The 12,500-nt window shown below is 38.6% G+C and overlaps 1 protein-coding gene and 2 pseudogenes across 1 annotated transcript; 2 read left to right on the plus strand and 1 right to left on the minus strand.

The window, feature by feature from the left end:
- The first annotated feature begins 3,005 nt into the window (after positions 1 to 3,005).
- LOC137969074 (uncharacterized) lies at positions 3,006 to 6,349 on the plus strand (annotated as a pseudogene).
- Positions 6,350 to 7,517: 1,168 nt separating this feature from the next.
- Positions 7,518 to 8,564, plus strand: LOC137969090 (uncharacterized). The gene has a single exon (XM_068815516.1). It carries the CDS (start codon positions 7,518 to 7,520, stop codon positions 8,562 to 8,564), a length of 1,047 nt encoding a protein of 348 aa, XP_068671617.1.
- Positions 8,565 to 9,496: 932 nt separating this feature from the next.
- The window catches only part of LOC137969106 (uncharacterized), a 7,029-nt pseudogene continuing 4,025 nt past the window's right edge, over positions 9,497 to 12,500 (minus strand).

Here is a 12,500-nt window from a genome sequence, read left to right on the forward strand (position 1 = left end):
AGCCGTGTGACACCAAACTCGAAAACGATTGGTGGACGTTGTTAAACAAGCGGCAACTTGTTAAAAGGAATAGACTCGAGCTCCATTCTGTTCCAACGTTCAACTGCCATTCAACATGTTGAATGGCATATTTCAACATTCAACAACAAATGTTGAACTGTGCATCATCGGCTTTACTGATATCAGTTATGAAAATATATTAACTCATAAAGAAAGGTAACATCCCCTAGTTGATTATTTTCTTAGTTTACTCTCTGAATCATCTCAATTGAATTCCTTCTTACGAACACTTTCTGTAAAAAGGGATCCTCAACACTCGACAAAGAACCCTAAAAAAATAATCTAGACCCTCGGCGAAAAGTTGGTGTCCGTTCACCCTGGTCGCCAGATGTAATGCCTTTGTTCAATGTGAATTAAACAACAGACGTTTCCAACAAAGATGTTTTTGAAAGAAAATGTGTCAAAACTTGACAACCTTCACGGAAGGGAAACTGATTTTTATTTAGCGAATGGATTTAAAAATCAGTGTTCTACATGTTTTTGGTACTTGCCCAATTTTCTCCTCCCTTTTTTGAAAAACATTGTTTGATTGAGGGGTTCTCTGCTTTGCTGTTATTTTAATAGATCCCAGTCATGAAAAATGATTCCAACAAGGATGTTCTTGAAAGAAAATCTCTCAAAATCTATCTACATTTACCACAGGGTTAGGTGACGTGACCTTTTATTGAGCAGACATGCACATTTCAACCTTTTTTTAGTGAAATGCCAAAATTGAGCCGTAGCACTGAGAGCAGAGAAATCTTATTTAACGAGGTACATTCATCTTGGGTTTCATTTTACGAAGGTGAAACTCTGGGAACGTCCTACTCCTGCAATCGACTATGAAAAGTAAGAACTTTATTCTCACAATTGAATCTTTAGGCAGTTCTTTTAACAGATATAGAGGAAATCTCACTGACTGTTTTAGTAAGCGTTTTAAATATCAAATAGGGATCAAGTGTTGATTTTCTTATCTCACGCTGACAGTTGAATAAATAGGTGTTGATGCATTTGGCTCATCTTGAATATGTAAGCTGTTTCTGCAACAGAAGCAATTTCTTCAAACAACCAAGTCTACAAGGCATAAAGCAGAAGTAAAATCCCAATTCAACATGTCTTTCTGGTTAAAGATGGCAAAATTCGATACTCACAGGTTCTTAAAAAGTTAATATACCCATGTGATAAATGTGGTTCTCTGAGCTCAAGGCGATAAAATTTTTCCGAGGTAAATTACATGCAAAAAAAATTGATCGGTCAACATCTTGTGAAGAGTAAAAGACTCAGCGACCAACAAGTGAATTGAATGTTTTCCTCCTGTCTTAAGGTTCATTCAGTAACAAAGTACATGAAAATCCCGAAATTAGCCCTTACCGACCTTACCAACACAGTCGAAGAATGGATCAACTAAATGTATCAGGGGAACCCAACGAGAATGTAGTTCAAAACCTGGCTTAGACATAGCATTGTCAAAAGTATTTTAGTATTTAATCGGTAGATATAGGCATATTTTTATCCCCAAAAAATTTTTCATCTGCTCCGATTTCCTAGCTGAAAGCCTAGTGATCCGAAAATTATAGGGATTAAAAGTAACCTTTTCGAAAATTTCAGCCAAAGAAACAGCTCCCGAAAATTGTAGGTGACCTTTTTAGGGTAAAAATCCGTTAAAAATAGGCAATTATACGATTTTTTAGATGGTCGAAAATCCTAGGACAGCCAGTCAAGCAAGAAATTTTTCAACAAATCTTTCGAAAATTCTAGATCTGAAATCGTCTTCCGAATAGATATTTTCGGAAAGTTGACGTTGGTTGCCCCTGACGTATGCATCTGGAAGGATCGGCATGGACGTTTCCAAGACCCTTCAGACGAGTGATGCCAACAGTCTCCTGCTACACGTGACAGCTGTCGAGGTAGAATTTGTATGGTATATAATAGCAGGTGACGTTTTCTATGTGCATGTAAACAAAACTTCAGGGCCCCAGGGCATCTTATGATAATTATTTTAAATATAAATGGTTAGACCAACTTCAAAAAGGAAGCAAACTGTGTTTGCATACTTTAAAGTAAGGTCTTTCCAACACATTAATTGCAATACAAGGTGTGCTTGCGAGCATTCGAAGTGGTTTGTTGCATTAAAAGCCCCAAACTTGCTGAATATAGGATGCAAGCTTTGTGTCTTTCCTAGCACACTTTGCAGTGACGCTTTTCGAGCTACCTGTTCAAGTTAAATGCCAGGTATATCTGCTGGCTTTGGGTGTTATTTCTAGCAATTCCAAAACTTTTTTTCACATGGATGGATTCTTTTGCGATTTAAAAGGAATATGGCGGCTTTGATTGCTTCTATGATAAACTGATATATCCTTTGCTGTTTGAGCCTCAGCTCTTCCTATTGATCTTTGCAGTGATTTGGTGGAGTGTGGGGACGTCGCATCTTTCCAGGCAGAAGTAAGGGACTATTATTATTCATTCTGGGTTTATTAAGTCGCATGCATGTGTTTTTTGAAATGGCTGGATCACTATTGGATTATAAGTAAGAACTATGGTTCTGGGAAAATTTTGAAATTACCTTTCATTCTGTTAACAAGAAAAAAAGGTTTTCTGGTTATGCACGGTTATGCATTACTTTCTGTTCTTCTTTCACAGCAACATGATAAATCCACAAAAAAACCAGAAAAGCAAGGTACAAGGAATCCTTAGATAGTTATGAAATGACTAGTGGACTCTAGTACTCTGTGATAGATCGGTCTAGACATACTGCCTCATTCTTCTGCCAGAAACTTTGCTTTTCGTCACAGAAAGCCACACAATGTTGAGGTTTCGGAGTAAAACAGCTGTATATGATCACTAAAAATAGGACCTCAGTAACGATTCAGGAAGCTTCGACTCTGGCACTCTTATTTAGGCGGGTAGCTTTTTTTCTTAGGTATCAACAACAACAATTGTAGACTGGCTGAAGAACACTTTTAAATATGACACCAAAAGATTATAAGAGAAAGATCAATTTTGGCACAGTTACAGTGTATCAATCACGTTATGGTACTGCTGACAAGGACAGAGAATATTTTCTAGGCCTTCTTGGGAACACATTTTTTTTTGCGGGGTTTCCAGGTGAGGCGCAAATTGTATGGTTTTCAAGGATTACCGTTTAAGACACAGCCAACACCTGCAATCTCGGCTCTTACGATTGATAGCTATCACCTTAAGAACTGGGTGGGTGACAGCTATTTGCAATGATATTTTTTTGCGCCTTGGTCATTAGGCTTTCTGCACTGAGCAAAAAAAAGAGCAGCATGTCTGCGAACTCGAAGAGTTGTAAAACGATTTATTTTATCCTACGCATTTCATGTGATTAACGCACACTTCGTCAGGGATGTTTTACAATACAACACAAGGGACCTGTATATATACCTACATAAGAGAGTAAAAACCGCACCTACAAGAGCGGATTTGCATGTAGGAAAGAGGTGGAAAGGTGTGCAAGAAGTGACATATTTTGTGTCTTACATAATTTTGGGGCCCACAGTTTTAGCTAAACTGTGGGCCCCAAAAAATTGTTTTGCTTTTTTACTTAGATTAGCTAAAGATACAGTAGATTTGTAACAAACAGTGCAATCCACATCTGGTAATATCTGGCTTATAACACGCTTGATGCGTGCATGGCTACAGTTGAAAGTGGTTTTAAAGACAATAGTCTTGTTGCTACCACCAGACCTAATGTTTGCTTTCCTACTAAGCCATCCTGTTCTATCACTGCAGCGTATTGCGCGAAACAGTGTGAGCAAAAATCTGAAAGGATACCCCCTCACCCGTAGACGTTTCCAAAATTTCTCACAAAACAAGAGCTTGTCGCCAACACAAAGCAGCTAAAGAGATTCACAAAGAATCGAAACCACCGGCCCTGCTTAGACATTATATTTCAGTTCATACGCTGAGACAAGTTGTCAGACAACACATTACATGTAAGTTGTAATCCTTACAATGAAGATATCGACAATGCAGAAGCACTTCTGCCAGCTCCACCAAGAACACCAGAGTATCGTCTGTCAGACGAGGATATGGCTGAACCAAACCTCGAATCAGACGAGGAAAGCCCTCCAGCATCACAGCTAGAGCAACGACACAAAACTGAACTTGCTGCAACGGCAACAAAAAGAAACGAAAGGAGAAATTCTTCAAGGCAAAGCCCGGCAAAAGTTACCAACTTACGGCAAACCTCAAAAACGAAAGGAGAGGAAATAACTAGCGCTATTGAATTCAAAAAAAGAAAAACTGAGGAATCAATCCTCAAATTAAAGAAACATTTAGAACAAAAGACTTGTCCTAAGTCACTCCAGTATAAAGTGCGGGCAAATATAATGCTCAATGACATGTTTCAAAAAGAAATAGGCGCCACAAAACGATATGCCGAAAAAAAATTTGTGCAAGCCCTGTTGCGCTTCCATCAGCGCAGACTCGAGAGTCGCGTTAAAAAATTAGAAAGGGCGAATTAAGCCAAACAATGTTAATAATGATGTAAATAGGATAAACAACCTAGAGCAGCAACTTTTCGATATAAAAGAGATGTTATGTACACATTTGCTAAACAACAATAAAAATGTTGAAAGCTATAACAGTGTGGTCTCTGAACAAACTACCACAAAAACCACAAGCACAAGATCAGTCGCAAGACTGTCAAAAAATGGCAAACGCATAAGACGAAAAAAAAACCGCCAAACAAAAAATATATAACAAAGAAAGGGAGACAAACGAATAATTTCTTTAAAATCTCTCAGGTCACAGATTAACTGATAGCCAAGTAAGTGTACTGTCAAAAGGGCTTCGATTTATCCCGACACCCGTGACTAACAAAAACGAAATCAAATGACACTTGTTGGCTGATTTCGAACATTTTGCAAGACAAATGCATCTCCAATACATAATTCACGGAAACGACAAGGGAATACATCCATTCCACATACAATCGAACTGGGTTCCACCAGTACAACCCTCTGTTGCCCTTAAAAGCTACTTGAAAAACGTCAAACTTAAACTTGCTGAAATAAGAGTGCAAAAGCCAAAATACAATTTGTCATGAAAGGAACATACAGCAGTGAAAGAGTTGAAACAAAACACGGCTATAAACCTAAAAATCGCCGATAAAGGGAGCACAACAGTGATCCTCAATATAACCGACAAACTTCAAGAAGGCCTGATCTAACTTTGACTCTTATCTGTGGATATGGGGCTAAAGGAAAACATATGTTCCAAGCGTTATGATTTCATGAAAAATTTCGAGTACTTGAAGCAAACATTGTTGTTAATGTCACTGAGTAATGGCAATGATAACCTAAATTCACAAGAGGAGTTTGATTCCCTTTGGGATTCTTGAGGATCAGGCTATCAGGTGGAGAAGCTTCATGAGTTCACTGATGAAGTCAAGACACTGTGTGGGCGATCTATCATGCTCTCTTATGGATTTTGGCTACCACACACAGCACCTCTACTTTGAAACTTCGCATGCCAAAGGCGAACAAGATGCAGCTGGGTCTCACGTGAAGCAGAGGGTGAGCCAGGCAGTTTTACAACGAAACGGCAGAATCACTAATGCAGAGAGTATGTACAAGTATCTTGTTGAGAATTTCACCCTTCCAGTGGCATCCAGCGTTGACTCACGAACAAAAGCAGTGGAACTCAAACGACGGGTCTTCTTTTTTGTCCCTAGTCAGGGAGAAAAGGCTGCAGGTAGAAACAGACCTGGAAGGCAATTCAAGTCAGTCTCAGGAATCAGAAAATGGCACTGTGTTAAGAGCTTACCATAACAAGAGAAGGTCTTAACCAGACATCGCTTGTGTTACTGCACTGATTGTATACTAGATGACGAAGATCAGTGCATCAACAATGACTGGAAGGAAGTATAAATCAAAAGGGAAACTTCCCCTGCCACCACCAGGCAGTCCACAGCCACATCAGCTCTGGATAATGATACCATGTCACATATGGCTGATCTTGCAGCCAAAGGTAGCACTGTGGCCATAGCAGCTTTTGAGGATCCTGCCTTAATGATTTCTACCTCCTAAAAGTCACTTCCAATGGCGTGGAAGAGCTAGAGGAGCCAATGACTGATAACTATTCCTGCCAATACCCTAGTGGCAGTGCTGTTCTCAAAGGTCACTTCTTTTTATGGGAAAATCTTCAAGATATGACCTACACTCTTGACACTAAACGTCTAGCTGTAGTTTATGCTGGGACAGTGCGTGCTATATGTACAGATCTTTCTGTGAAGAAAAAAAATCGAAATAAGCCAATCTACAAGCTGTCTATGCAGCACCATTAAGAGATAATTGGATCAATGTAAATCTTGTACATATTTGTCTATCATGGTAAAAAAAAATCAACGATTTTGTTAAAACCTCTAAACTTCTGTATCTGGCCACGCCCACAAGGTACTATGGGTAATTAAAAATTGCATTTTCTCGCTTCTCAAATTGCAATTAATTAAAAATATAAAATGATGTTGCCATCTAAGACTAAAATGCATTGAATAAAACAATAAAGAGAAATTTCCTGACGATTTTGCTTTTTTACGCTGTGTCACACAAATGGGAGGGGTGATTGTGCAGCGACACATCTAACTCACTTGGGGAGCTGAAAGGAAAAAAAAACAAGCAGAATGTGCAATCAATATAAAGAATGTGTGACCTTCATTGTAACTGTCTAAATCATGTATCAATCACATATGATGCAAGCATACACAGATGTATTAACTTGTTGTTAATTAGTGTCTTTTGTTCTAAGGAAAGGTACCAATTATCAAAACACTACTACATCCGCGTATGTTGCTTGTGCTTATGCTTGTTTCGTATGTGAAAACCAGCTTTAATACACGACTTTCATAATGGCCGACGGCACAGGGGACTGGTAGTAACTTTTCCATGAAAACGAGGTCAGTAGGGCCACGTTAGCCTGCGCTCTGTGTGTTGTAAACAAATCAGAGGGTCAAATCAAATTAACGCTAACAATAGAATATTTTAAAATGCCAATGAGCCGTTGTGTTCCGGAATGCCCAATAAAAATCAACCTCTGTAAAAACGGTGAGAAAATCTCGTTCTTTAAAGTTCCGAAGAAAAGGTAACTTCAAAGTAACCAAGTTCAGAAACATATGCTCCAGACATTTAAGGACAGGTGACCTCAGGAAAACTCTCGGTGGAAAATGTGAAGTTAAAGGTGGAGTTGTACCTTCAGATTTTCCATGGATTTGAACATCGCCTCGCAAAAGAAAGGAGCCGACAGTGAGAAACTCTGCTTTAAGCAGTGCGGCTCTTAACTTAAATACTTCAGTTGTATCTGCAGAAGAACCAGCCAGTGAATTACCAGCGAGTGTTTCAGATTTAGAATCAAATAGTAGCTCAACAACTCAATACAGAAAAACCCAAACAGAATTCACTGTCCCTGAGGTTTACTTGACAAAAAGTATTAGCAACAATGATAAAAAGATTCAAGAAATGGAACAGGAAATCAAGGAACTTAAGCGTCAATTGCAGCATATGCAGCTGCAAAATGACGGCCTTAATGATAGATTATTTATTCTTGAAAACTTGAAAATGAAGGATTCGTCTGCTACTTTATATTCTGGTTTTCCCAACTGGGAAACGTTTATGGTTGTTTACACATATCTTGACTCTGGGGAGAAGGGAGAGAATTTCTCCTATTCGCATTCCACAAATCCTGGCGTCGTTTCTGATTACACTGTGGAGAATAAAGCAGTTATGTCTCTAACTAAGAAAGGGCGAGCTAGATCTTTAAGGCCACACGATGAATTTTTAATGGTCATGTGTACACTTAGACAAGGGTTTCATGAAGATCACGTTGCTCACTTGTTCAATGTCTCAACCTCTACAGTGAGTAGAATATTTATCACTTGGATTAACTTTATGTACTTTAAATGTGGACACATTTACATTTGGCCCAGTAGAGAAGTAGTTGATAGAACAATGCCAGAAGCATTCAAAAGAAAGTACAAACCTACCAGAATTATTATTGATTGTACTGAAGTGAGATGTCAGATGCCATGCAGCTTACAATTAAATGGAGAACTCTTCAGTAGGTACAAAAATCACACAACATTCATTTCTCCTGGGGGTGCAATAACATTTACAAGCCAGCTTTACACTGGATCTATGTCTGATAGAGAAATCGTCAGGAGAAATGGCTTTTTAGATGTGCCTTTTGATGACAATGACTCTGTTATGGCAGATAAAGGATTTACAATTCAAGATTTGCTGCCACTGGGGATCTCATTAAATTTGCCTCCCTTCCTAGGAGGGTCAAGTCAAATGCCTGCAGAAGATGTGGCAAAAACTCAAGAAATCGCCAGCTTGAGGATTCACATTGAGCGTGCGATAAACAAAATAAAAAATTTCCATATCTGGGACAAAGTGATACCCGTTCATCAAATTCCACTGGCTAGCCAGATGTGGGTAGTATGTGCATTCAGTTGTAATGCACAACCAAACATAATAAAAGGAAAGGAACTTTATTTAAGTGTCTAGTCGTTCTAGCACTGAAGCACTAATTGGGGACACTGTAAATTGAAATTAACAATTACCACAAATCATGCCAAATGTTGGTTTTTGAGGAGAGTGGAAACCGGAGAACCCAGAGAAAACCTCTCGATGCAGAGCAGAGAACCAACAAACTCAACCCACATACGATGCCGAGTCTGGGAATCGAACCCCGGCCACATTGGTGGGAGGCAAGTGCCATCCCTGCATAATAACTGTTTCACGTGTCTTTGATGAGTAGTGATGTGTTGTATGAATTCTTGGTTTTCACATGATGTCACAATGATTCAAAAATCTAAAGTATACCTCTTATAAGCTGAATTAATGGAGCTTATAGCAAATACAATATTTTTGGATTTTATTTTTGGTGCAATTATAAGATTTTGAATTTTTGGCTACCATGTTTTTGCCCCTGAGTGGGGTACAAAGATGGCTGCTCCATACATTTCTTACTAAAAATGAAAAATACTTGTTCGCCCAACTCTCGAGTGAAGTGCTTTTGTGCTTCAAACTTTGGCCAAGGTGTGTAGTTTAAACTCTCTACAATTCCATAAGCATTTGGAATGGAAATACATTGGTTATTGCTCGTGAGTTTTGATATGATGTAAGTGAGAACCAAGAATTGAGATTGAAATGCTAGATCAGGTATTTTTTCCAGAAAATATTCATACCCCAAGGTAACTCAAAGTTTTAGGGAGGTTAGAGTCTCCAAATCCAAAGATTTTGAAGAAAAATATCAGCTGAACTGGAAATTTTGGAAGGACAGATGAGGGGCTTCAATGCCCCTACCCTCCTAAAATATTCCCTAGTGGGAGAGGGTGGCATGGATAATTTCTGGAACATCATATAGAATGTCAAGTGCTTTTCTGGACCACTGGTGAAATACTACAATGTTTGATCTTATTGTTATTCGTCTTATATTACACAGTTGTACTTGTACAAATTGCCTGGCAATATAGACCTTAAGATACCCGTATATCGGTGTACAGGTATGGGTAGTGTACCCGTACACGTAAAATGTTCTTGTGTGCAGCTAATTTGATTAAGATACCCGAAGAGTTAACGCGCAGGGATTGGTAGCGATTGTTTAAAAAGATGGCGGCTGCGGCGGCAAGGTTTGCTCTTTTTACTCAGAAATAAGTTGTCTAAATTGCTTAATAAAGTCTATCAAATGTATAGTCTTTAGAAAGTACGCCAATGATATGCTTCTTTTCCATGTGTTTGACACTGCGATGAGGACATCGAGATTCTCCTTGTGGATGCTTTGAGTAAAGTTCCGTCTAGTGTTGACATAGGTTTTAAAATTGACCTTGAAAATCTGGACGAGCAAACTTCCATCGACCTGTTTAGGTAACAGCGAGTTTGAATTATAGTTGTGATAACAAAGGTATGGTATTGGAACTCTCCAAACCTTACAACTTTTCGACACAGGTTTAGTTAGCAAAAACGATCTTAGAGTACTGCACGATGCTCTTTCAATACCTGCTGTGTGTAAGTGTCCAAATGGAACTGTGGCTGGTGGCTTGGAAGCTCTGCTTATCCTACTACGAAGATTGACATATCCAAACCATTTGTGTGATTTGTGTCAGTTGTTTGGAAGACCCGAGCCGGAACTCAGCATGATAGTCCATGAGGTAAGTCAATTTTTTTTTGAGTTGGCAAGGGCTGGGGAGGGGAGAGTCAACATTAACTTGTGTAAATAAATGGCCCTACTCTTATCATTAAGTGCGTTTTTCAGACACATGGGACATAATAAACAGATCAGAACTAGTATTTCCTGGTAGTATTAACTGGTATTAATATTTATAAAACATATCAAAAGCTAATTAAGGGTATTCCATGTATTTGAAGCACCCCCCTAACTGTCTTCTTTCAAGCCACCTGTTTATTGACCTTTTCTCCCTACTTTTTAAAGGTTTTGAATGACATATACATCAGGTGGAACCACTAGTTGGAGAACTTGGACCAGAACTGGATTGATGCACAGTCATTTGCTAAAGCCATTTACAATGCTGGAAGTCCACTAGACAACTGCTGGGGTTTTATTGATGGCACACTGAGGCCATGCTGCAGACCCATAAGAAACCAGCGAATTTTGTTTTCCGGGCACAAGCGGACACCTGGTTTGAAATTCCAGGTAGAAGGGACATCTGGCCAATTATAGTGCTAATATGTTATTCTTTGTCCATTTTATAATTGGATGTTAACCTAACTTGTGTTCATTTGCTTTTAAAAGTGCATTTTGCAAATGTTCAAGTTAAAAAATATCTTAAATATCGTTTTATTTTTCAGAGTGTTGTTTGTCCAAATGGTTTGATAGCAAACTTATATGGCCCAATTGCTGGACATCACCATGATGCCTTCATGCTTCATGAGAGTAATTTAATGCCCAGGCTTGAAGGAAAGTTCAGAGCTCCACCTATATTCAGCCTGTATGGAGATCCGGCCTACCCTCTCCGACAGCATTTACTTGCCCCTTATAGAGGAGCAATGCTAACTCCAGCTCAAGAATTGTTCAACAAAAGAATGAGCAAAGTTCGAGAATCAGTTGAATGGGAATTCGGGAATGTTGTGCAATATTTTGCATTTCTCGATTTTCGGAAAAACCTCAAAGTCCTTTTGCAACCAATTGGGAAATACTATGTTGTGGGTGTTCTTTTGATTAACTGCCATACTTGTCTATATGGTAGTGTAACTTCAGATTACTTCTTCTTGCCTCCCCCGGACCTACACACATACCTTAACTGATAATTAAACTGACAAATACAACCTTAACTCAAAACTTTACCTACATTTTTCATGATTTTTTTAGTTACAGATATCAAACCTTGATAAGTTTCTTTACTCAGATAAAAAGGGCACGTCCATAAATTCTTAACTTCTCTTACCACAAGAATGAAATATCCAACCCAACATGAAAAGTCAACAAGAAGTCTCATGCAAGCATGTAACATTAATTTTGTAGTGCTACTTTTTGGAAGTCATAAAAGCTTTTAATAATTCAAGCTGCATGTTCATTTGTTGCTCCTGGAGGGAAATGCGTCTCTTCTCAACTTCTAACTGCTCTTGCCTAAGTTTAGTTTCAGCCTCAAGTGCATCACGTTTGTATTCTAGCTCCTGGGTTTTCATTGCTTGTTCTAGGTCCTTCTTTTCTGACAGGTATGACATCACATCTGGTCGACCTCGTTGCTTTGTTTTCTTTGGCTTCCCTAGTACAATAACAATTATTTAAAGGTAATTACACAATCTGTGTGAATTATTATTCTCACAGGAAATACCAAGGTTATAACTAACGGCTTTTTGAAACTACAAAATGACATTTTGCAAACAGCTTGATACTTATTTTACTCCACAGTGAACCTGATATAGAGGGATTTGACATACAAAGAAATCAGAAATGAGAATTACCCCCCAACCCCCCTTCAAAAAAAAGGGTCATGAAACTGCACTCCCAAAAATGAATCTTGATGAACAAGAAATTGTTGGGTGTTTGCAATAATGCATTTTCATATTTACTTTTTGAGGGAGAGGGGATGGTTTGGCCAGTTTTACCTATGTATTCTATCAGAAGTACCATTCTAGCTCATAAATCTTTAGAAAATAAAAGACAATGGGCCAGGTTTTGCCTCTGGAATGAATACACATCTACTGAACACTTCATGAGGATAACACTTTTATTCACAAGTAAAGTAGTAGCATGAACAACCAGTTATACTTACTGGCACTAGGGCCAGCTGTTCCCTCATCATCTGAGTTCTCACGGCCTGAAGGACTTGATTCTGAAAAAAGAAAAAGAACAGAACAGGGATGGTTATTTTTAACATTCCTCTATTTTAAAAGTTAAGTCTCAAGTGAGTAACAACTTACTTCTCTTCAGTGTTTCCATAGCCTTATCCCTGAATTCATTTGCTTTCTTTTTATCCT

This window comes from Montipora foliosa, chromosome 1 (assembly GCF_036669935.1).
Source record: "Montipora foliosa isolate CH-2021 chromosome 1, ASM3666993v2, whole genome shotgun sequence".
Classification (NCBI taxonomy): Eukaryota; Metazoa; Cnidaria; class Anthozoa; order Scleractinia; family Acroporidae; genus Montipora; species Montipora foliosa.